The following is a 26,395-nucleotide window of genomic DNA, read 5'->3' on the forward strand; positions in this document are numbered from 1 at the left end:
CTTATCCAATCTCTTCTTCCACTACATCCCATCTCGTATTCTTCCTTCCTCTCCAGCTCAACACGCTTCATTCTCAACTCTAGCTTCTGTCCCTTTGCTCACATACTTCCCCCTGACAAAAATTCCCTCAGACCAAAGCTCTCCCTTCTTCAAGGTCCTTTGGAAATCCTACCTCAAGAGACTTTTCCCAATTATATTTCCTTAAGATTTATCCTCCAACTATGCCCTCAGCACTTTGACATCACTTCAGCACTTACAATCACCCATAGCACTTTTCTATTTTTATGGTATTTATTAAGCCCTTACTGTGTGCCAGGCACTGTACTAAGTGCTGGGGTAGATACAAGCTAATCAGGTTGGACGTAGTCCCTGTCCCACATGGGGCTCACAATATTAATCTCGATTTTACAAATGTGGTAACTGAGGCAAAGAAAAGTGAAGTGATTTGCTCAAATACTTAGTACAGCACATGGCACATAGTAAGCACTTAAATACCATTAAGGGGAAAAAAAAAGAACTCAGCTAGAGTTTTGGGAAGAATTCTGTATTTACTATGGGAGTCTAAGATGGTTTTTTTGAATGGGTCTAGCAAGACCACTTAACTTCTAAATAATTAGAATAGTCTTGTCATGTCTAATGCCATCAGGTCATTTCCGACCCACAGTGACACCACGGACCCATCTCTCTCCCAGAACGACCCACTTTCCTTCTGCAATCGTTCTGGTAGTGTATCCATACAGTTTCTTTGGTAAAAAATACAGTAGTAGTTTACCATTGCCGCCTTTCGTGCAGCAAACTCGAGTCTCCGCCCTCAACTCTCTCCCATGCCGCTGCTGCCCAGCATGGGTGAGTTTTGACTTGTAGCAGATTACCTTCCACTTGCTTAGCCACTGCCCAAGCTAGGAGTGGAATGGGTAGGCCTCTGCTTGACTCTCCCTCCCATAGCCAAGACTGATAGAGTACTGGAAACTCTCCAGGTGCGACCCTGAGAAGGAATATTAAAATAGTACTTTGAATTTTATAAAGTACTTTCAAGACTGTGAGCTCCATGTGGGGCAACCTGATCACCTTGCATTCCTCCCACCCCTCCACCCAGTGCTTAGAACAGAGCTTGGCACATACAAAGCACTTGAGAAATACCATCATCATCATTTTCCAGCACTTAGAACAGTGCTTTGCACATGGTAAGCACTTAATACCATCATTATCATTATTTCCAAAGGACTTTTCACATTACTTTGGTTCTTTTTAGGAAATGAAAACAGTGTAAATAAATAATTTTTTTCTATTGATACAGAACAAAAGGTTAAAGATTTGCAGCAGGCAGATAGGAAGAATGGTTCTCTATGTAAAGAAACACTTTTATGCAGAAAAGCAGAGTACCTGAATTCTGAATGAACTGTAGTATTGAAAGAAAAGAACTGCTGACTTTCTTCTAACCAATTTTGTCATTCGAAAAATGGTTATAATCTTTCAGATTATAATCAGAGAAGCAGCATGGCTCAGTGGAAAGAGCACGGGTTTGGGAGTCAGATGTCATGGATTATAATCCTGGCTCCGCCACATGTCTGCTGTGTGACCTTGGGCAAGTCACTTCACTTCTCCGAGCCTCAGTTACCTCATCTGTAAAATGGGGATTAAGATAGTGAGCCCCAACTGGGACAACCTGATCACCTTGTATCCCCCAGCGCTTAGAACAGTGCTTTGCACATAGTAAGTGCTTAACAAATGCATTATTATTATTATTCCAATTAAAGTCAATCTACATCTGAAGCCACTGAGTTTAGTTTCTGACAAATTAAATTGCAAATTCCTTGGATAGTTTTATGGATAGACCAAAGAAGTGGTGAAAACTTTGAATAGACCAAAGAAGAAACCAACATTTCCTCAGAAAATGTGAATGGATTATAAAGTGTTTACTGGTTTCTATGATCTGAATTGGGCAGTTTCAAACTTCTCTTAAGCAAATGGGTTTTGCTTTGACAACTGCAGTGAGCTACGTGAAAAATGTAAAGAGAGCTGTCTTCTGTGGTAAGGTATAAGGGCTCTGAATGTCTGCAGTTTCAAACTAGGAAACCCATGGATAGAGTATGGGCTGGGGACTCAGAAGGACTTGGGTTCTAATCTCAGCTCTGCCATTTGTCACTTGTGTGAATTTGGGGAAGTCGCCACATTTTTCAGTGCCTCAGTTAATTCATCCTTAAAATGGGGATTAAGGCTGTGAGCCCCATGTAGGGTATGAATTGTGTCCAACTTGATTAGTTTGAGTCTACCCCAGTGTTTACCTAGTACATTTCCTGGAACATTGTAAACACTTAAATACCATATTAAAAATTAATAAAAGATCTTCAGACAACCTGAAGATATTTTTGATAATGACAGTGAATGGACAGACAAGACATCCTACTTTTTTTTAACATGACATTTCTCTTTTTATTTTTGCCAACAGTACAGCCTTTAAAAGAAGTTAACAACTTCAATTCCAAATATAAGGATTAAATAATACAAATAAAAAGCTGTCATTTTCAGTGAAGCTAATGCCTATTTACCCTGAAATAAAATATTTTATGATTGAACCAATGAAAAAATTCCCATTGAACACCTTCACTTATTATCCACAGAGAGTCTTTTAAGGTCACTTTTGCTTCTAAGACCATCATCTTCTCTTATTTCTGACGAAGGAGTTTTGTTTCATAATGGCTTATGGTTCCACAGTGTTTTGTGTATGAAAAGCATAGGCTATGATTATACCAAAGTCACTAAAACAGCAGATTCTGCCATGAAAGGAAGTCCAAAAATTACATATTTTTGCTCATTTTTCAGTGAGACAATTAAAAAGACAATTCAAGTCCGATTTTAATCTTAATCTTGAACACCATTTTAAATGGCAATAAATGCTCCTGTGCCTTTCTAGATGAGAAAGTTACATGTTGCCTAATGTGCTTGTTCAGTTACGTACAGGTACTGCATTGGTACCACAAATATTGTGTGAAAGGGCATCGGTAGGCACAACCCCTGGATCACTTTCCCCTTCAGGAATGGACGGGGTGGCTACGGCTTTGAATTTGTTGACTACCACCGTTTGGTGGCACCTAACAAATGAGCGCATGCCTTATTGTGTTGTTTTTCCTTTCTCGGAAGGCATGGTGCGAAGAAGCACCCCTAATGGAGAGACGCATCTGCAGAGGTGTCCTCATTCTGTCAAGAGGATTTCCATTCCAAGCTGGTATTTACTGCTGTGACAAGAAAGCACTTCGATTAGCTTTCATCTTTTCCAGCCGTTTCACTAAGTGGCCATTGCTCATCTCGAGTTCTTCAGTTTTATCCAATGCAGAACGAAGCTGGAGATAAAGAGAGGGAAAACCTGTCAGGCTATGAGAATCTTTCCAACTTAAAAAGCAATATATTCAATTTAGGGGTTATACCAACATTCATTCCCTTAGTTTGATTCTTCCATACTTTGAATGGCATGTTAGTGGCTAACGAGGTGATTGCCTGGGACAAAATGTAGGTCTTGTAAATTCTATGAAATGACCACTGTGTTTTCATTTATGACTTGTTTGACCCATGATCCTGTGCCTCAGATACCTTATCTGTAAAATGGGGATTAAGACTGTGAGTCCCATTTGGGACATGGACTATGTCCAACCCGATTAGCTTAAATCTACTCCAGGTTTTAGGACATAATAAGCACTTAAATACCATAAAACAACCAAAAAAACCCACCCCTTTAAATTATGAGGAATTTGTACTCATGATCATATAAGGCAGCATAACAGTATCTTTCTTTTAGGCATATAACAGTCTCGAGGAGCCAAATTCACACAAAAATAAGTATTTTGTGTGCAAGAAGGAGGGAGAGGATTAAGGATAATTTGGGTGGTGGAGGGAAGTGGGGGTGAATGCTGAGGCAGAATTAGGCTAAAGAGTAAAACTCCACCTCTTCCAGTTAGGTGGGAAAAATTATGAATACAATGAAAATAAAGGTCCAGTTAAGTACTATATATGGACATGGAACTAGTTCCTATAGATTAAAAAAAAAAACTCATGGTGATTTTATGACAGCCAAGTAGATTTCAAGTGATTATTCTGGCAACTGTTTATAAAGTTTTTCTACAATCCATATATTTAAGTTATGCTTTACGGTGAAATGGAATAGTCCTGAAACAAAATATCAATCAAACCCTTGAAAATAGCTTAGAGGGCAACATTCAACCACTAATATTTGTTGAGTGCTTACTGTCTACAGAGCACTGTACTAAGCGCTTGGGAGGGTATACGAGAGTCGGAAGATACGTTACCTGCCCACAAGGAGCTTACAATGTAGAAGGGGAGGCAGATCTACCCCAGCACCTAGAAGAGTGCTTAATTCATAGTAAATGCTTAACAAATATCATTATTGTTGTTTGGGGGGAGTGGAGAGACATAGGCTTAGAAGAGTTTTAGAAGGATGATCTAGGCAATATTGTGGACAGTGAACTGCTGCGGGTAGTGGCAGAGAGTCTCAGACTAAGCTCCTTTTTTCCCTCAGCTCCCCCTCCACTCTCCATCACCCCAACTTGCTCCCTTGGCTCTACTCCCCCTCCCCACCCCAAAGCAAGGTATAAATTCTTTATCTCAACAAAATGGAGGGCAAGACATCCGCCTACAAAAGCTTACTAACATTTCTGCCCTTTCATATAGCAATACCTGGAATTTCACCTCCTCCTCTAACATTTCCCACCTAACTGGAGAAAGATAATCATTTACATTTCAACTAATTCTCCCTTAAGACTGTGAGCCCATTGCTGGGTAGGGACCTTCTCTGTATGTTGCTGACTTGTATTTCCCAAGCGCTTAGTACAGTGCTCTGCACACAGTAAGTGCTCAATAAATACGACAATGATCCTCAACTCCTCTCCACCGCAAAATATGCTTGTCCCCGTCTCACCTGGAAATAACTAGCTCCTTTTCACCTTTAGACTGTAAGCTCATGGTGGGCAGGGAATGTGTCAAACAAGTGTTATAGTGTACTCTCCATGTAACTGCTCAATAAATATGACTGATTGCTTATATTTGGTTCAATGTACAAAGTTGACTGTATGTCCTTCCATATGTTGGTCTGCAAGTACATGCTTAGTACAGTGCTTTGCACACAGTAAGCACTCAATAAATCCAATCAAATGAATGAAGAATGCTTCCGTTGGCTAGGCACTGTGTTTCCAACTTGTTTTTTTCAGTAGTTTACTGGATGACACGTTTAAGAGAGATAAGAAAGAATGGGATAAAGGGAAGGAAAGAGCAGAAGAGGCAATGGGGCTAAAAGGAGGAGAGAGAAACCCCCCTACAGTCCTTTCAGTGGTGAAAATATCCTCCAATTCTCTGAAGAATAACACTGCTACCATTCTTTTCACAGAAACTGCCACGACAAATGGATTACCTCTCTTTGGAGTTTACGTTTTTCAGCTTTCAATTCATCCTCTACCTTTTCTGCATTTTCAGCAGCAGATTTATACCGAGTTACCTGACCCTCCAATCGTATTACCTAAAGGTTAGAACCAAACAAAATTAAAAACAAAAGATTCAGTTACATAACAAAAAAAGCCCCAGGGCCCAGATTTCTTTCCTTATAGACAGGAAAAAAAAATTGAAAAAGTCATAGGAATTGGGATCATCACTAATCTGAAAAAGTGCTATGCTTTGGAAGGGAAAAAGACTACCAAAATGCATTTTTTCCTTCTCCAGCATGGTTTTTACCACATAACAAAACTCCCTTGTCAACTGATTTCTCCTGTACCAAGCAGCTGGGCTGCTGGCAGGTACATGTATGTGAAATTAGCTTGATTTGCTGATCTTCCTTTCTTTCCCCCTCTCCTCCTCCTCCCAGGGACAGCCATGATTCAAGCCAAAAACAGCTACTCCTATAAGAGGCTCCAATCATCCCCACCTTTTTCCATCTCCCACAGTAGACTGTAACCTCGTAATGGGCAGGGATTAGATACAGGCAATTTCTAACTCTGTTGTAGCATATTCTCCCATGTGCTTAGTACAGCACTCTGCACATAGTAAGCACTTAATAAATATGACTGATCATGGAGAGCTTTTCTTTACATTTATTATTTTCTATTCTCAACCTCAAAACAATTGTTCCTGAGTATCTGGTCTAGCTACAGTCTGATGGCTCTTTCCTTCAGATTCCATAGAGTTCTCTTGCATCCTGCAAACCTTGGGTAGAACTCCATAGGGAACAGCTTTTTTTGGGGAGGGGAGGCATAATCCTGGCTTAAATTTAACAGAATGTAAAATTTCTGTCTATTAATCCCACTAATAGAATAATACTTCTGACAATTCAAACTTGGGTTTATTATATATATGTAAAAAAAATCTAGTTTAGCAGACCAGTCTTTTGGCAGTGAATACATACATTTTGTTCCAATGTGGTTATCTCCTGTTCAGATTTTGCAAGTTTAAATTTGAGGTCGCTGATCTGTCTATTGGCATCTCCTAAACAAGGTTGGGGGCAAAAAAGGAAACATCTACTAAACTCCTAAGACATTGAAAGGTGAAATAACCATGTGGGATCAGATCCTCTCTTAGAAACTAGTCTTGCCACAAAGAGGATATTATTTCTGCATCCTTAAAAGATATGGTGGGGTTGAAGAGATTCCAAATTGAGGCTAACATTTACTACTCCAGCAATTGCTCTGACCAATCCAGGGGCTCCATTAGTGAACCAGACATCACCTAAAATAGTCGCTTCAGGGAGGTGGTGAAGAATTTAGGGCAGTATTGCTCCTGAAGGTGTAATTCACTAATCACCAATGTCACACAATTAGAAAAATATTGCTTGTGGACCTTTCAAATGCTATCAATGCTTGAGAAACCGTTCCTCAAAATACATAACTCTATCCATCATCAGGAACCTAAACTCTGAAATGAAGATCCTATTTCAAGGGAGTCTCTACCACCCTGCCCCCACCCAAGGCCTACAGTCCAACTATCTTAAAGGTCTTTAGGAAGCCGGAGATTTTTCTGTGAATTCATGGACTCTTTACCATTGCCCCTATTCAAGCTTGCTGTAGAAAACCTACACTGAAAATGCCAATTTAGGTAGAAAATTCAACATTTACTTTGTAGCTCAATTATGTGCACATCTGTCCCATTTTCCAAAACTTCAATTTCAGAGCGTATGTTTTCCGGCTTGGTGCTCTTCTGCTTTTCTCCAGGTAGCTCTTTCAATTTCTTCACCTGAAACTAGCAAATATATTTGCTTTTTCAGTCTTTGTGAAATCAAAATGTTCTCCACTGTATGTCGGGATGGAAATAGGTACACCCAGTCCATTTAGAATGCTGGCATTCTTGCAGAACCCCACATTGCAGGACAACTTATATTGTAATGTTCACTATGTGCTACTATTTCTTCCAACACTACATCTCACTGAATCCAGACAGGATAGTTATCAAAAGAATATTCCTTAATTCTGCCACCAAGTTCTAGCCAAAACGCATAGTGAAAACAGGTGCTCTGGCAGAAGTGCGGTGAATTTTAGGGGAAGAAGTGTGGTCTATTGGAAAGAGCACAGGACTGGGAATTAGAGGACCTTGGTTCAAATCCCAACTCTGCCACTTGTCTGCTGTGTAACCTTGTGCAAGTCCCTTAACTTCTCTGTGCCTCAGTTCCCTCATGTGCAAAATGGGGATTCAATATTTGTGCTCTCTCCTGCTTAGACTGTGAGCCCCATGTGTAACCTGATTATCATATATCTACCCAAGCACTTGGTATCATGCTTGACACATGGTAAGTGCTTATCTAGTTCTACAATTTTTTTAATGAATATTACTATTACAAATGGCTCTCTGTGCACCACCTGCTTCAAAGTTTCAGCTTGCTTGGCTCTTGCTAGGCTCTTCTGCAAAATACAGTTTCCAACCCTGGACTACACGATTGCTCTAGATCCCTTCTATACCTGTGGGTTTATGAACATAGATAAAATAATGGCAGAAGAGAATCGAGGCATGTTGGGCCAATTTCGCCTCCATATCTTTTGTTTGGAAAACATTCATCTTCACAGAAGAAATTCATTTAAGAGGAAAAGATGCTTAATTTATGGGAGATTTGTTCCATCTCATTCAATACAATCCACTCAGTTTTTCCCGGACTTGACACTAAAAGTTTTGACCAGAATTAAGGTGTGTTTTTCTGACAACCTGAGCCAATTTGGATCTAGTATGTAATGGAAAAAAAAAAATCTATGGTTGTATGCACATGTACAATGTCAGACACCTTGATCACTAACGAATGAGTATTCCTCAATGCCATGGGTTTTCAAGAAGGCAGCCCCTTGGGTGTACTTAATTTTGGATATCATGTCTTAGGAACTCTTTCATTGTTGTTAAGATATATAGGTAGAAGCAACATCTATAATAAAATCGAAGTTGAAAATGAATCGCTAGGAGAAATTACAAAGTAACAGCAAACAGAAGTTTGTTACCTTTTCTAATACTGATTCTCCATCATTATACTTTTTCTGCCTACTGTCTAAAAGAAGAAAATAAATGAGTTTCAGAGATATTGCTAAACATGGATCTTAGTCTTTATATTATTTAATGAAAAATCGATCATTCAGGTTAGTGAAACTAATGATGAATGTAGTTATGCACGTACCACAGTGAATGAGGTCACAGACACGACTGGGGTAGGGTTTCAGCCAAGGAAGGTTGTATTAACCTCACAGAGCATCCAGCTGCATGCAAACACTATCTTCTACTTTAGGTGAGCATGCATACAAAACTGCAACACAAAATCTCACAAGCTTTACAGTTTAATATCATTAACAAAGTATAAACCCACCTATCAGGAATAGCTTATCACAAACATCTTCAGGATTTTCTTCAACTCTTACATCTAGTTTTCCTCAGCAATAACTTTTCCCCACTCAAAGCTCATTATGGGCAAGGAACCTGTCTGCTAATTCTGTTTTAGTGTACTCCTCCAAGTGCTTAGCACACACTAAGTACACAATAAATACCATTGATTGATCTATACCCAGCTGAGCTTTTTTTTTTAATAGTTCACCAAATCAGGTAGCAATAAAATAACTAGTTCAAACAAGTTCAACTATTAATTTTAGCTAAAAGATAATACTTTGTTTCTATAATATTCTACCACAAGGAGTACAAACTATTTTAGTAGACTTCTTAACAATAATGCTTTAAAGTTGGTAACAAGGACTATTATCTTAAGTAGGGAAATTATGGCAAAGAGCTAAAGATTCTTGTCTGAAGTGTTTGGGGGGAGAGACAACGTTACACAGCAAATTCAAGTCAACACAAGAACTCAACTATATTATACTAGCCCATTACTCTCTTCTCGATACACTATTTGTCTCATCTCTAACCTGTGAATTAATTTTTTTAAATAATTAGGTAAATAGAAATAATGCAGCTGAATACCCACTTTTCTTATCTTTAATTGGTAAATCCTATGAAAAAAATCCACTTACAAAAACACCTTTTAGAGAAAGTTATATGAGGGAAAACCTCTCCCCAGGGTTTAACCGAATAACAGAATGAACTGTTACATTTCATTTAGGGAAATGGAATTGGTCTTCTGAATCCTCCATTTCTCACCTTCCATTTTTGCCACACCTAGAGCCTCTTTTGTAGCAGTAAATTCATTCTTTCATTTCAACAACATTTTTGGTTACACCTATTTCACAGATGAATGTATTGAAAGTAAAATAGGAAAAGGGAGTCAAAACAGAAATGATTAAGTGATGTAATTTCTTTAATCCGTTAAGGGAATAATTTGGAAAACCTTGGGAAATGTGAAGCTAAAAATCCTCCAAAGCAACACTACACCAAATGCTCATATCCTATGAGCATTATCCTAGGGAACCTGAGGAGCCCCATGATGTTCATTTTAAAAATTAAAAGTAGGAACTGTATGGATAATTTAAATATGGTGCAGGAATATAAGGAAAACATCAAAGTAGGTGGAGAAATTTAAAGAAAATTTTCAAAAAAAGGTTTTAAGAATAAAAAAATTAGTTCATGAGCATAGAAAAAGGGAAACAAACAATTATTGAAAAGTGAACTAGGAATAAAAAGTGAATTAGATATAAATGACAGAAATCATCTTCCCTCCCACGCCTTCTCTTCCCCAGCACTTTTCCATCACTGTTAACACCACCATCCTTGTTTTTACAAGCCCCCAGACTTGGCTCTATCTTTGGCACTTCACTCTCCTTCAACCTGTACATACAATCATCAAATCCTGTCAGTTCTATCATCACATCTCCAAAATCTGCCCTTTCCTCTCCATTCAAACTGGCACTATGCTGGTGTGAGCTCTTATCTCATTTAAACTACTGCATCAGCCTCCTTGCTAATCTCCCTGCCTCAAGCCTTTTCCCTCTCCAGTCCATACTTCATTCTGCTGCCTGGATCATTCTTCTAGAAAATCATTCCATATAAGTGTCCCAAGTCCTCAAAAATCCTCAATAGCTGACCACCCATCTGTGAATCAAGCAGAAACTCCTCACCATTGGCTTTAAGGCAACTTAACCAGTTATCCCCCTTCTAACATCAATCACCTCCTAAAACCCAATCCATGTACTTCACTCCTCTAATACCAATCGACTCACTATGCCTCTGTAATCTCTCTTGCCTTTGAGCAACTGCCCATGCCCACCCTCCCTCCTGTCTGAAATTCACCCCTTCACATATAGCAGACCTCTAATCTATCGTCAAAGCCCTACGTCTCTGCCAGGAAGCCTTCCCTGACTAATCTCCCCTCTCCCATTCCCATTTTCTCTCCCTATTGTGCCACCAACACGCTTTGAGTTTGTATCCGCTAAGCACTAAAATACTTACCCCATCCCTCACAGCAATTAAGTGCTTGTCTTCGTACTGCTTCCCCTACCTATAATTTAAATATTTGTTCTCCACTACATTGTAACCTCTCCCAAGGCCTTAGTTCAATGCTGTGCACATTGCAAGAACTCAAAAGATACTATTAATTGATTGATTGAGGAAAAGCATAGGAAGCAGTATGGCCTAGTGCAAAGAGTATGTGACTGGGAGTCCCAGCACCTTGGAGTTCCAGCACCATTACTAGCTTACTGTGAGATCTTGGACAAGTCCCTTCACTTCTCTGGGTCTGTTTCTCCACCTGTAAAATGGGGATTCACTACCTGACCTTCCTCCTACTTAGACTATGAGTACAAGTTGGGGCAGGGACTGTGTCCTGATTATCTTGTATCTTTTTTTTTTTAATGGTATTTGTTAAGTACCTACTATCAATCAATCGTATTTACTGAGCACTTACTGTGTGCAGAGCACTGCACTAAGCGCTTGGGAAGTACAAGTTAGCAACATATAGAGACAGTCCCTACCCAACAGTGGGCTCACAGTCTAGAATGTGCCAAGCACTGTGCTAAGTGCAGGGGAAGTATCAAGATAATCAGTCTGGACACAGTCCCTGCCCCATCTCGGACTCACAGCCTTAATTCCCATTTTACAGATGAGGAACCTGAGTCACAGAGATGTTAAGTGACTTGCCCAAGGCCACATAGCAGACAAGTAGTGGATCCAAGATTAGAACCCAGGTCCTTTGACTCCCAGGCCCAAGCTCTTTGCACTGGGAAATGCTGCTTCTCTACCTCAATGATTAATACAGTGTTTGGCTCATAGTAACTGCTTAATAAATACCATTTAAAAATGCAAAGTGAATTACTTTAGTCTTCAGTGTCATCCAAATGTGTAATACTGGTCCACAAATTTCATTTGGGACCTCTGTCAAAATCCTCCTCTTACAGAGAATATCCCGAATGCTTATTTTGAAACCTACTTTATTTCACTTCTGTTTTTATGGTTGTAGTCAAGACATGCATTTCCTTTAAGACAGCAAGGACTCAGTGCAAGGACTAGCAGCATTTCTGGACTGACTTTCACAACTCCCAGCATATGGTGAGCCCTCCTATGCATTGAAAAGAATGATTATGAAATATCAGGAAATAAACTCATTAGGTCTCTTAATTGCTAGCTGAACACAGCCAAATTTTAAATGAAAAATTGCATTTCTCAAATGTTAAAAGCCTTTTTCTTTTTAAAAATAAATTCCAAACCAAATATGAATTAATTATCTTTTAGTTCTCGGAGACCTTTTTTTCCCCCCCTCAATGTATACCTGTACAGCCTGTAAGAAATGAGATGTTTTGAAGCAGATTTGCATTTTACATTTTTCTCTTGAACTTATATTAGCTTAGGAAGGAGTAGTTATTACATATGTTGGGAACACATCCACTGACTCTTACACTGTGCTCTCACAAGTGCTTAGTATGATGCTCTACATACAGGAAGTGCTCAGTAAATTTGATTGATGCTGCTAATGCAATTTCTCACTTCACTCAGCATTATCATCAGGGAATGCAACCCTACATTGGGTGAAACAGGATGTGAAATCAAGTGAAAGAACCTAGGACCACTGTAATTACCACAATGGGGTAATGAGGAAAATTATGTGATTTCCTCATGGATGCAAGCTTTGAAAATTAGAGGGATCCTCTCATTTTCAGGGGTGGTAGAGAGAGCTCATTGTGGGCAGGAAATATGTTTGTTATATTGTTATATATACTCTCCCAAGCACTTAGTACAGTGCTCTACACACAGTAAGTGCTCAATAAATACCACTGACTGACTGTCTTGCCAAAGTCAGCAAGCATTCTGGTGCCTTCTAGCCATATGATTCTTAGCTAGTAAGAGCCCCACTGATCTGCCCAGTTTTCCAAGAATTGAGTGGGCTGTGTCACTCCATTGCTGGCTCGGGGTGATCTAGAATCTGGAAACAAAGTAGAAATACAGTTGACACTCTCTGTACATTTCCAAAATATTGATGCAGGTTGACATTTTTGAAAAATGGAGTAAAATTACATTTTTTGAGCTTCAGCAGCTTTCTAATAAAGAAAGAGTGTGGAAAGCTACAAAACAAATAGCTGAGAAATTCAAACTTCTTTGCAAATACTATTTAGAGCAATACTTGCCAAACCCAGAATAATTCTATGTAACGGGAAAACAGTGCTTGTCAGACTTCTTAAATTATAAAATGTTTTTATTTCAATTATATACAACTCAGTACATTTGTTATATCAAATACTGTTAAAGATTTGGTCTATGGGCACTCAGTTTTCTTGTGTAACAGCAAAACAAAGCCAAAGAATAGAACTACACATGTCAACAGTTTTCATAATATGCATTCCCTTTGGATTTTAACATTTGAACAACATTTTAACACTTATTTTTAACATACAAAACATACATTTCCTTCAGGCAGGTCAAATCTAGAATTTTCCATGAGGAAATTAATAAGCAAAAATATGCTGGTATTCCAGGTGGCAATTAGGATGAATTCTGTTATTTAAAACTCAAATCCATTTTGTTACTAGGAGCTTGCTTTTGAACAGTACTAAGTATCTTTGGTCAGAACTACTCAATAAAATTCATTCAAAAAATGAATTTCCAGCAAAAAGAGCCATTTAAAAAATTATACTTCTTCCCCCCAAAATGCAAAATGCTATTTAAACAATCTCTCAGACAAAACATTTTATCATTTTGCAAAAAATGTATGAGAGAAAATCTGCCCACATCAAGTGAACTAAAACTTTACTACAAAACAATGAAAAAGTCCAAATATGTTTTAAAATATTTTTCAGAAGACTTGATTTTGTAGACACACATAGCTATTTATTCCTTTCTAAAGACTAACAGCTTTAAGACTTTCAGGCTTCACTTTTAAAAAATGAAGTTTTTTTTTTTAATAAGGTGCAGATAAGATTTTCAGCTAAGCGTAATATGGCAGTTCATAAGGTATAAGTTACATACTACTTTAGAGGGTATCCATTAAAATGAGAGGAATTGTTTTAGCAACTATATTTTAAGTCTGAGGCAAGCCAAGTTGAGGATTCAGTATAGCTTACTGATATCAAAATGCTATTTGTTGGTTTCAATGAAGTAGCAAAGGCATGGCTACAAGCAGGCAAACTAACATAAGCTAAGGGAAGGAATCAAATAAACTGAAGTAACTTTGAATTTCAGCAGAAAACAAGAGTGAATATTATTAGTCATTTGTTTCTGTCTGCTAGCTAAGCTTCAGCAAATATAACTCTGCACCAGCTTCTAATTTTGATGATAAGGCTATGGACTAAACTCAAGAGATTAAATATGAGTCAATAGATTTTTAAAAATCTGTGTCTTAACAGAAGTAAATAACTTGGTCACTTGTGATATATAGTACAGACTCCCTACAACATATTTTATAATTCTCACCAGTAAAGACAAACACTTTTTCCTAAAATACTGTGCAAAATGCATTTCTTCCTTTAAATGTTTTCTCCTTAATCTGATTTGATGATCCACAACCAGCATCAGTGCTCCTACATGTACTCATGATAATAGGCAATCTTCCTTATTTTTACCTTTCCCCTTGCTACCACCTCTGATATCCTCTTTGCTTCCTGATGGGAACTTTCCCAACTGCTCTACTGGGTCATCCATTCTTTCTGCATCGATACTATCTAGAGCGCTTTCGGCAGTTTCTATTTGATCCTCTGATTCCTCCTTGGTAATTTCTTCTTGCGTTAGGGCACTAGTTTCCTCTGAAACATCTGCATTTTCCTGTCGGGTTCTCGAGGATACTTCCTCATTCTTCAGCTCGTGTGGCTTGCACTCACGGGTACTTTGTTCAATGGTATTCTTTCGGGCACTACCATTTGTGTCCTTTAATGTGCTATCAATTTGGGGCTTATCTGTATTATCCGATTCTCCGGGCCCATTAACTTCGAAGGCTGGTATTGTTTCATCATCAGGACTCCCTTTTTCACCCTCTTCCATTGTACTTTCATTTTCTTGATCCTTTACTTCATCTATCTCTTGATTAAGCTTCCCCTCTAACTCAGCTTTAGGTTTTTCAGGACATTCCACAGGCTTACTAGTACTTGCCAAAGTTTCCTGCCCTTGAACCTCAGCTACCACATCTTGCTCTTCTGTTGGCTGAATGCAATCCTTAATTTCTACCTGCTCCTCTTTAACTTCACTTAAGTCTTGGAACACCGCCTCACTTTTAACATCTTCAAAGGACTCACTAGGGGTAGACAGCATTTTTTTTTTTTTGTTTTTCTTTTTCTTATTCTTTGTTTTTTTCTGTGATGAATTACTTGTGTCACTGCTCAATTCAATTGTTCCTTCCTGTTGATCAGAAATACCCATTTCCTGGCTACCAGCCTCTGCCTCTTTACCATCTTTTACTTCAAGAGCAACAGTTAAATTTGGAGATTCACCTTCCATTTCCAAGGTGCTATCATCTACTGCTTCAGGCTGACTACTCTCAGCTGGAGAACACTGAATTCTTTGAGTTTCTACCTGGGATACCTCCTCTTCCTTCAATTCAGTTTCCTTATCTTCACTGATTTTGGGACCGACTTCTTTATTCTGGTCTTCTTTCTGAAGACTAGTGTCTAGAAGTGATTCCTTAGGCTTCCATGCTTCCCCATTTCCTTGGTCCTTTTCTATGTCATTCAATTCTTTCAACTCTTTAGAGCTATCTACCAAATCATTTTCATTTTGTATTTCTATATCATTTCCAGATTCTGATGGATTCATTTTGCAGGCCAAATCTGGAGGAATTCTATCTCCAGTCTCAACTCTCTCACTGTTATCATTTTCTTTCCCCTTTGGCATGTCGTGGTGGTGTTCTCCCAAAGGGTGACCACTGTCTGAGAAAACAGGCAGAACCTCTGATGTATCAACTAAACTCACTGATTCATTTTGACTTTCATTAACTGCATAAGCTACTGCAACTTCTGATGTTCCTAAATAACCAGATTCAGGGGGTGGTTTCCCAATATCCTCTCCTTCACTAGATTTTAAATCTTTGGGTTGGTCTTTTTGCTGCTTTGGGACAAATTCTTGGCTTTCATATTGGACAATCACATCCCCAGGATGCTGGTGTGTACCTGGTGTTTCCTGGCTGTGTTTCAAGTTTTCATGATTTAAATCACTCAAGTGGTCAGACTCCTTAGTAACTGTTGAGAAAGCTAAAGTCTTATCACTTGATATGTACCCATCCTCGCTAAACTTAACTTGCCCTCCACTTGGCAGAAAAGAATTACCCTCTGGAATTTCGCTTCTAATTTGCTCCTCATTTTCACTATTTGCTAACATCCCTGGTGATGTGGCATTGTCTTCAATGGTTTTCTTAGACTCTGCATTTTCATCAGGATGTAAAGTCTTTATTTCCGTAAAGTCCTTTACAGTGTCCTCTTTGTGTTGCTCATGCTCAGTGTTCTGCAAGATTTCTCTTTTCCCCACTTTGTCCAAAATCTCATTTTTCATCTCCACTTCATTGGCTCTTCCTAAAAGACCATTGAGAAAATTGAAGGGACCACACGATGTGGTGACCACTTAATTGCTAGGTAAAAACATTCTCAACCCCCATTCCCAAAGAGAAAGAATCAAAGGCTCACAGTTAATCAAAGATCAGCCTTTGACAATTTTGTGCGGCAAAGCAGGAATTGAATTAGTAAATTGTCAAACAGTGAAACCCACCACCACCTGAAAGGCAAAAGTGTTTTTCTGGCACTTTGTGTGAACTGATTTTTGAAGAAGAAATCCAGAACTTTGCCAAACAGAAAGAGCATTACTACAGGTAGCACAATGAAAACTAAGACAGTGAACAACAACAGACTTAAGAATCAAATTTAATACTTCAATTATGAGGCTGAAATATTTTTAGTCTCAACATTTGACCTTCAGTCTAACTTGGGGGTCCTTTCCTGGGTGCCTCTGTAAGTGTTTTTAGAAGCAGCCCCCAGAATATCTAGGAAAAAACAAAAACAAAAAAATCCAACCGCCACCCAAAGCTAAACCATTTTCTTCCTCCACCCTAGCTTTGGCTAATGGCATTTTGGGGACTGTTTTCAAGAGGCTGACAATATTACTCTGAAATGTTCATGAACTGGTTGGTCAGGTTAATACTACAGAGAGGAAATGTATTTATTCATTTATTTAACAAAACACTTCTTCAAGCTAGAACAATGTGCAATGCACTTAAAAAGATGCCATTCAGATGATTTTCTGGCAAAGGCTACTTATTCTGAAACGAATCTGGTTTGCTACCTTCGGTTTTGTCTACCACTCTCTGAAGTGAGAGCTGTAGTCACTTCCTTTGAATTGTAATGAGTCTGACTTCCCTGGCTAGTTGTTGTTGGTAAATTGGGTGCTGAGGGATTTGTTTGAACTCTTTCACGGCACTGAGGAACCATTTAATACTAATTGGAAGAAATGTATTAAGTAGTCCTCTGGTGGCTTGAACGACTCAGGTTACTAACATACGACTCAGGTTACTAACATATAAATGGCCTATAACCCAGGGGAAAGTAAAGATGATTTTATTCTCCCCATCTTCTCATTACACTCCAGTGAACAAATCACAACATTTGTACTCATCTGATGACTACTTCAGATTGACTACCAAAATGTGAAGATTTCAATTTCCAAAACTACCTAAAATTCCAGAATGGAATCTTAACATTAAAGAAAAAAAAGTCAGAAAACTGACTTAGAAATGTTTAATGATTAGCTAGATTGGGTGCCCCGAGGGACAGGGACCATGTCTAATTCCCATATGTGTACTCTCCTAGCACTTAGTACAGTGCTCTGCACATGGTAAACGTTTTATATCATTACCACTACAAACATTCAAATGAATTCAGCCAATCACCTCTCTCCTTTCAGAAGCAGAAACTCATTATAGCAACGTGAACTCTGAGAAAGCAGCAGAATGTTGGAGGGTATCAATGCTATGTTAATAGCAATGCAATAGCTATATATTTCCCTATCTGTGCAGTGCTCTACACCTAAAGTATACTTTGCTACACCGGCCAAAAATCACCAATTGGAGGATGTTCCAAGTTTTCAAAACACATGCTACTGTAAATACCTGGAGTATTAAAATTATGAACAGGAAATCCAAATGATCTTTCTTTGCTTCTGTCATCATTACCATATTGCTACACTGATTGATCCCCCTATCTCTCTCCTTTACATTCTGTTAACTAGAGAGAGCTGCAGCTTGGACCATAACTGAAGAACACACTATGACTAAATACTGAAACTGCAGTATTGTCTTGGCAACCAGAAACTTTTTTGATGGGATGAAACTAAACCATCTTTTAGGAAAAGAAAAAGAAATATGCATGACAACATGTTTGAGAAATTATCATCAAGCAGAGAAAGCACACAGAAAATGATTTTACACAATAGCATGCCATGTGTGGTTAGTCAATTTCCAAGTGATAGATGCTCCAATTAGCACAGAAGATGAATGACTGGAAAGAGAGAGATTTAGGAGACAAGAAGCACTTACCTAATGTCTCGTCTCCTGCTCCCTTTAGGGCATGTGCCTTTTCTTGTGCCTCTTCAACTGCTTTGGCAGGGCACCCCAGGGATCCTTCATAAGTTGGCCCCCCTGAAATCTCTCCATTAGTGGCTTCTTCAGAAATCAGAATAATTCCATGTTTCTGCAGGAAGTGCAAAACACCAGCTAAGGAATGTGAAGTGAACAGTCTTATTCATGGAAAATGTGCATATCTTTCATTCTGCACTCTGTGCCAAATTGTAGATACAATATGTACTGCTACAGTAAAGAGTACCTTTAAGAAAAAAACTTTTAAAAACTTTAAAAACTTCTATTTTTTTAAAATAAAATATTCCCTACCATATGAGGTGTACTGACATATACCTTGAAAATTACCTGATTATCTTTTATCTACCCCAAGATTACTGCAGTGCTTACTAAATACTTAAATATCACAATTATTATTACAATATCTGAGCAGAGAAAATATTAGTTATGACATTGAACAAATCTGTTTTGGCTCTGCAATCCATGTCTGAACTTGTTCATTACTTCCAATGGAAATAACCTTGGAGTATTTTCTAGGAACAACTAAAACGTCTTCGAGATCAGAATGTTTTGGTCCCAGCTTTTTCTCTCTAAAAATGTATATAGTCATCTGCTCTGCTCTTTTCTCCAAACATGGGAAGTAGTGTGATCTAGTACGAAGACCTTGGGCATGGGGATCAGGGGGCTTGCTATTACTCTATTTATTTATTTTATTTGTACATATTTATTCTATTTATTTTATTTTGTTAATATGTTTTGTTTTGTTCTCTGTCTCCCCCTTCTAGACTGTGAGCCCACTGTTGGGTAGGGACCGTCTCTATATGTTGCCAACTTGTACTTCCCAAGCGCTTAGTACAGTGCTCTGCACACACTAAATGCTCAATATGATTGAATGAATGAATGAATGAAATCCCAGGTCTGTCATTTACCTGCTGCTTGACCTTGGCACGTCACTTAACTTCTTGGTGCCTCAGTCTCCTCATCTGTAAATAAGGATTAACTACCTGTTTCCCTTACTACTTAAGACTGTGGGACAGGGATTATGACTAAACTGATTATCTTGTACCTAACCTACTGCTTAATACACTGACTGGCACACAGTAAGCTCATTATGGGCAGGGAATTTCTGCTAATTCTGTTGTATTGTACTCACCCAAGCACTTAATACATTCATTCATTCAATCGTATTTATTGAACACAGTGTGCAGAACACTGTACTAAGTGCTTGGGAAGTACAAGTCGGCAACATACACACATGGTCCCTACCCAACAATGGGCTCACAGTGCCCTGTACATAGTAAGCACTCAATAAATATGACAGACTGATGGATAGTAAGCACTTAAATATCATAATTATAATTAAGCTTGCTATTCACATTATTCAATGATTCCCCATTGCCTCTGGATCAAATATAAGTTCCTATTTATGGTCTTCAAAGCTCTCCAACACTCTATACACCCACTCTCATTTCCCATTCTCCCCCATTCTGTACTCTGCTCAACAAAGCATGTCTTTTTTAAAACCATTCCTCACACTTGAGCCTTCCTCTCCCAGCCTTTAGTCTTTTTCCTTAGCTATACTTTCTGCTTGAAACTGACATATAATAGCTCAAAGCCCCCTCCTTAAGGAAATTTCCCATTTTTTCCACCTGGCCCAATCCATTACTCCCGTCTACTCATTCTTATACATTCCTAGAACTCCACAGTGTATTACAGTACTTGCACATAGAGGTATCATATTTTGGGGGAGTACCAAAGATGAGTTACATTTAAGAACATAAAGTACTAGCCTAATGATTCACTTATCCTTATATTTGATCCACAATAGTGATAGCAAAAGATGGTTAGAGAAAATGCATCAATATTTTGTACCCCACCTCTGGACACCCAATTCCAAAGTTAGGGATGTCTGTCCTAAAATTTGTAACTTTTTTTGCCAACATTCCCCACTCTGTAATTTATATTAATGTCTGTTCCCCACTCTTTTAGACTCTAACCTCCTTATGGGCAGGTAGAGTGCACTGTATTTTCAGTCAGTCACTCATTTATTGAGCGCTTAACTGTGTGCAGAACACTTTTCTAAGCACATGGAAATTACAAAATAACAATAAACAGACATAGTCTCTGTCCACAACAAGTTTACAATCCACTTTCCCAAGCACTTAGTACAATATTCTGCACACACTAAGCCCTCAAATACCATTGATTAATTTTACTGTGCAAGGGTTTAGGTAAATCCCCTATGAGCCAATTTATAATTGCCACATGCTGGAGATTTTCTAGACTGTGAGCCCATTGTTGGGTAGGGACCATCTCTATATGTTGCCGACCTGTACTTCCCAAGCACTTAGTACAGTGTTCTGCACACAGTAAGCGCTCAATAAATACAACTGAATGAATGAATATGCTAACTGGCACCAAGTTGCTCTTTGATGAGCAGCTTTGGTTGACAATTGACCCGAGTTTCTTGGGACTTTTTCAGTGGGATGCTTAAGCTCACTGAACATTTACTACTGGCTGCAAAAACTTACTCATTGTAACCCATATATATAGAAACCTGCGGAAACATATATTCATAGCCTTGGTTTTCCTATAGGACTATAAGTTTCTTTAGAACAAAAGACATGATCTTTAAATACATTTTGAGCACCTAGTTTAGGGCTATGTTCCAGGTCACTTTTCTACAGAAAATGACGATGATAATCGTTTTATATAAAAGAACATCCACAGTCTTATTTTACTTCAAGAGTTAGTTTGCTCAACAGAAAACAGACTAACATAATAAAATCCAGGTTCTGAATAATGGATGGATATACTCAATAAAAAAAATAGGCCATAACAATGGTGGTTGCCACTTTCAGCTTCGTACCTTTAATTCTTCCTTCATCGTGTTTACTTCATCTCTAAGGTCATCACGTTCACTCCTTATGGAATCAAAGAACTCTTTTTGTCTTTCTAATGCCTACATTTGCAGTACATGCCAGAGAAAAGGCAAAGTACAGAATAGGGAAGTAAAGCAATGTTAGGAAAAAACTTGAAAGAATAAGAAGCAGATTTCAGGTATAAAAAACTAAGAAAAATTTGAAGTTTAAGGACAGGTCAATACCAATATCAGGTAGAGTATGTATTATTGGGACTTAAGTCCTGAAGACATTTAATAGTGAATAGGTAGTAGAGGAAATATACTAAGGACGTATTTGAAACAGAAGTTTTATCACTGTAATTTAAATATACTACTTAATATTGAGAAGCAGCACAACCTAGTGGAAAGATAATAGGCCTGGGAGCCAGGGCTCTAATCCCAGCTCGGCCACTTGTCTGCTGTGTGACCATGGGCAAGTCACAACATCTCTGTGCCTCAGTTTTCTCCTAGACTGTAAGCCCCATGTGGGACATGGACTGAGAACAACCTGATTAGCTTATACCTACCCCAGCGTTTAGTACAGTGCCTGGCACATAGTAAGAGATTAGCAAATACCATAAAAAAAAGACCGTATCCAAACTACTAACCTTATATCTACCACAGCACTTAGAACAATGTTTGGCACATAGTATGTCCTTAACAAATAGCATAATTATTATTAATTTTTATTGTCGGATTCAAATACCATAAGTAAATGTAATGCAAGAGCATAACTATACAAAATATTCATAAATTACTATACAAACCTTTCGGCATGTGTCCCAAAAGTCAAGGACTGAGTGCTGTCCTGATAAATATACAGTGTGCATTGTACTTTATGTTAATAACCATAAAGTAATTAAAAAAAAAGACTACAGTCTCACTGGGCAATTGAGTATTCTTTAGACCAGAAGTCAGCAACCTCTCTTTGCAGATGAGGCAAAAAAAATGAAAACTCTGAGTAGTAGGTATGCAATCAGTCATTCAATTTATGACCCATGACATGATGTCATTAGAGCTGCTTCATGGTGAGAGCTTGGCAGGGGAAGGTAGGTCAGAGAGAGGGAGAAGAGAAGGGAAGAGTGGGAAGGAGGAGGGGAACAGCAAGGAAGGAGGAGGGTAGGGAGCAAAGGGAAAAGACAGGGGTAGAGGGGAACAGAAAAGGTGACAAAAGAGTGGTAGGAGAAAGGCAGTGGGGAAGGGCAGTGGTGAGGGCTCTACAGCCAGTCAGTCATGGAGGCAATGCTGACAAATAAGGTGCTCCCCTCCCCATCTACATCCTCTGAAAAGCCAGAGTGAGCAGCAGCAAAGACCTAGGACAGCCTATTCACTCAGGACTGCTCCCTGGTTGGGCTTCCAGAAACGTCTGTTTCCACCAAGAGCCATATCTACCACGTACACATGCCATACATTTGAGACCCCTAATTACCAAATAGGGCCTGAGTCCAACATATATCATTTCAAATTTTCAATTACCAAATTTCAAATCCATTTAAGGAGCTGCACCAATGACAGTTGCCTGGGTGAGTGAGAGGATGAACAGACTCTGGGGCTGAAAAGATCCATGTGACACCCTGTTTCACATTCCCCCAGATGGGAGAGAAAATCCTTTGGTTCCTATTGCAGCTTTCCCCAATCTCTTTACCCGGGAAACAATAACAACAACAAAAAAGCGAAACAGCAGCAACACTGGCACCTGCTGACAATTTATAAAACACAACACATACAAGCCTGAGAGGACTTTTCTTTCTATCAACACATCTAGGTGAAGGTGGCAGGGAGAAAAAGGAAGGGAGGGAGGAGGGAGGGGTGAAAGGAGGGAAGAGAAAGGGAAAACGGCATTCGATTGATTTGGTTGTTCCAGAAATAAAGTTAGAAGAGAAGAACAAAGTGGAGCTAGTGCCCCTCCTGGTTCTCCAGTTTTAGACCACTCACCACTGCTTCACAAGGAAAAAGAAAGTATAGAGTCTTCAGCTAGTGCGAAAGGAAGTCAGAAGTAGACTGCTCTGCAAAGGAGTCTCCAGACTTTGGGCTGAATTCTTTTTCATGGGAATAGTTTCCCTTTTGGGGGATTATTTCCTCCATACTCACATGTTTGCAAGCTACATGGTTCTTCTCACTACTCTTCCATGTCAAGACACACAGTTTTTGTGAGTTTGCATCTTACCCGATGGTGGGGATAAATGAATTTAAGACCGACATCCTTGTGCTGTATGCAGTGCAGTATACTGATACTCCATCAAGGTGGCTCTCCCAAATTCCCCGTATAAAAAAGTCGGGGAAATGAAGGTGAAAAGAATGCTGAGTTTCAAACCCCAACAAATGAGGTTTACTTTACCAAGAGACATCATTTCAAACATCCTTTAGATTGTAAGCTTGTCCTCTAGACTGTAAGCTCACTGTGGGCAAGGAACATGCCCACCAACAGTTTTACTGTTACTCTCCCAACTTAGTCCAGTGCTCTGCACATAGTAAGCACTAAATAAATGACTTATCGAAACATTTGTGTACCCACATTTAGCTGCTCTGGAAACATGGTGTTTAAGAATATCTTGCCTGCTGTTGAAGAGTTGTTTTTTGTTTTTTTTACTTTAAATGAATTTAGGCAAGTTATTTCATAAAGCATATTCCTGGTTAAAATACAGCCCTTCATTTTTAATGTCATGCATGCCTGAGTAATATTTGCAGGGATTAAATGTGATAAACTCAGTGCCAGACTCAACAGATTTCCAAAGGCTCAAGATATTCCTACCCCTATCTTTTTGTCTTTCCATTCTATTGTTTCCTGAAGATCAGAAATCTCCCTGATATAGCTCTCATTTTTCTGTTGTAGCTGTCGGATTTCCTGAGCAGAAACAAATGAGAGAAAGCAGATAAAAGTGTTAAGCAAGAAGAAAAGACAACCTCACAAATGGTTACAGTTATCCTTAGAGAAAAGGTTAATGGAAGCAGGCATTACTGATATTCATTAACTTGCCTCTATAGTCTTTTATTTAAAGTAGATCCTTGGAACTGAATAGTGAAAAACACTCTATGTAAACTTGCTAACTTCCCCAAAGATCTGAGTTACTGCTATGCTAGTTGCAAGCCTGGCTCTGAATTCTTCATTCCACTGTCTTCATTTTCATCCTTTTCCCCTACTCTTTAAGGAAGAAGGTAAGACATACCACTAGTGCCTGGACTGAAAACACAGAATGGTATTCTCAGTGCACTCAAGAAAAGTATTTGTCCTATAACTTGAGTCCCTTTCAGGTACACTGATTCTGCCTCAGTTTGCCCAGGATAGATCTGGATTTTTTTTTTTTTGTAGGCTTCCTGGAATTGTGACGGTCCTGGCTGGGTGATCGAAATACCTTCCACCACCCTTCCATGCTCTTGCTCACCTCACGTTCACATCCAGCCTGGAGCATGGACAGTGTATGCTTATTTTGGGTTCCATAACACTTTGTGACTCAGTATTGGTGTTTTAAACCAATACTTAAAACCCTTTCCAGACTGATCGGACAATATAGCCACGTCACATTCTTCAAAAATATTTCTGTCGTGGGATGTGTTTTCCCACAGAAGTACCTACTAGTTCCATTTCAAAACTAATCCTAAGCCTCACAGGTGAGTAGAAGTTACCCAGAACATCCCTCTCTAAACCCACATCCGATGCCTCTCCCCCTCACCTTTCTTTTAGCCTCTCTTCCCCACATCCCACACTTGACTCCCTTTGCTGCCATCTCCCCAGGCCCTCACCCACCCCTATTCCTACACTCCAGCAATTTTGCCTGCATGTGATAGTTGCTACTGCACTTGTGGACGCTGCTGCCTTGACACTGCCCCTTCTTTTGGTTACTAGCAGGGTAGAGGAAGCTGGGGGAAGTGCAGGGGGTGTCAGTGACACAATTTCAGTTGGCAGTAGTGACTTCTGGTGAACCAGCAGTACTTTTAATAAATAAAAATACCCAATGGGGAGTATGTTTGTTGGGTGGAGGGTGGGAAGACGGGCTGGGTGAATGAATTTGGGCCTCAGGGTGAGAAGTAGGGGGGAAGATCAGGAAAGCCATAGGTACCAGGGGAAGGGCAGGGATAATGCCCATCTAGTTTATTGCACTCTCTCAAGTGTTCAGTAAGGTACTCTGCGCACAGAACTTGGTCCGTAAATACAACTGATTGATTAGCAGGTAGGGAAGATAACCTGTAACAACTGGATTAACGTGGGGGAGTGGGGTTTACATTTGCTGTGGTATACCAGCATACAGTGTGGGATGTATTTTGGGGTGGCCATAACCAGGGGTTCTCCTGGAAAACCTTTTTCTCCCCCACCCTACTCTCTTGGTCAAAAGAAAGAGGAAAGTGCACAACCTTCCTCCTGTGACCGAGTTTTCAGTAAAAACAAGAGGGTCAACCTTCAATTAGGGAAACTGGCTACCCCGGATTACTCTAGGTGAGACAACTGGAATTCAATCCAAAATTCTCACTTTCTCATTGAGCCCCTCAATTTTTTTTAAAAAAGGCTCAATTTAATATTCAAAAAATAAGTTTACAAAAAGTACTTACTGCGAGCATTTCTTCTCTTTGCTTCAAAGACTCCTTGACTTCAGCAAATTGAAATTGTAATATATTATGGGCATGTTTCTCCCTTTCAAATTCCTATATAGAGAAATATCTTCTAGTCAGAAAATTACATTGAATGGTAAAAATATATGCATTTCAAGAACAAAAATAGAGAGTTGTACTATATATATATTAAATTATATTATATTAATATATATATTAAAATATATACTATATATATATTAAAGGCCTCTGTTCCAAATGGTTAATGCATAATCATCAAGAATATTTGTCCTTTTAAGGAAGAAATGGTTTAGTTAGGTTCCCCCATTCCATTCCATGAATGAATTCTAAATTCCTTGTAAGTCTAAATTTAAACACCACATGGTATATGCACTGCTTTGAAATAAAATAGAATTTATTTTGATCTTGGAAAAACAATTTTCTAGAACTATAACAAGTACATGCTTCTCCTCCTAAATCTCATGAAGGATCTTCAAGGACAAATAACC

At 38.9% G+C, this 26,395-nt stretch overlaps 1 protein-coding gene and 1 non-coding gene across 22 annotated transcripts in view; both read right to left on the reverse strand.

Moving 5' to 3' along the window:
- Nucleotides 1-856: 856 nt before the first annotated feature.
- LOC119931145 lies at nt 857-995 on the reverse strand. The gene has a single exon (XR_005452002.1). It is a non-coding gene; the product is annotated as a small nucleolar RNA SNORA7 (small nucleolar RNA).
- A 1,427-nt stretch (nt 996-2,422) lies between these two features.
- LRRFIP1 (LRR binding FLII interacting protein 1) overlaps nt 2,423-26,395 on the reverse strand; it is a 197,281-nt gene continuing 173,308 nt past the window's right edge. For 5 of the 21 annotated variants that reach the window (XM_038748963.1, XM_038748969.1, XM_038748966.1 and 2 more), the window contains 5 exons: nt 25,887-25,979; nt 24,094-24,186; nt 21,309-21,401; nt 18,401-18,554; nt 13,084-16,388 (listed from right to left, as the gene is read on the reverse strand). In XM_038748963.1, coding sequence (XP_038604891.1) covers nt 14,422-16,388; nt 18,401-18,554; nt 21,309-21,401; nt 24,094-24,186; nt 25,887-25,979 — 2,400 coding nt within the window. In that variant the 3' untranslated portion in view covers nt 13,084-14,421. Of the gene's footprint in view, nt 3,342-5,419; nt 5,525-6,403; nt 6,484-7,109; nt 7,234-8,471; nt 8,519-13,082; nt 16,389-18,400; nt 18,555-21,308; nt 21,402-24,093; nt 24,187-25,886; nt 25,980-26,395 lie in introns of those variants that run through there. The other 16 variants (XM_038748974.1, XM_038748972.1, XM_038748971.1 and 13 more) reach the window with 8 other exon arrangements.

Source organism: Tachyglossus aculeatus, chromosome 7 (assembly GCF_015852505.1).
Source record: "Tachyglossus aculeatus isolate mTacAcu1 chromosome 7, mTacAcu1.pri, whole genome shotgun sequence".
In the NCBI taxonomy this organism is placed as follows: Eukaryota; Metazoa; Chordata; class Mammalia; order Monotremata; family Tachyglossidae; genus Tachyglossus; species Tachyglossus aculeatus.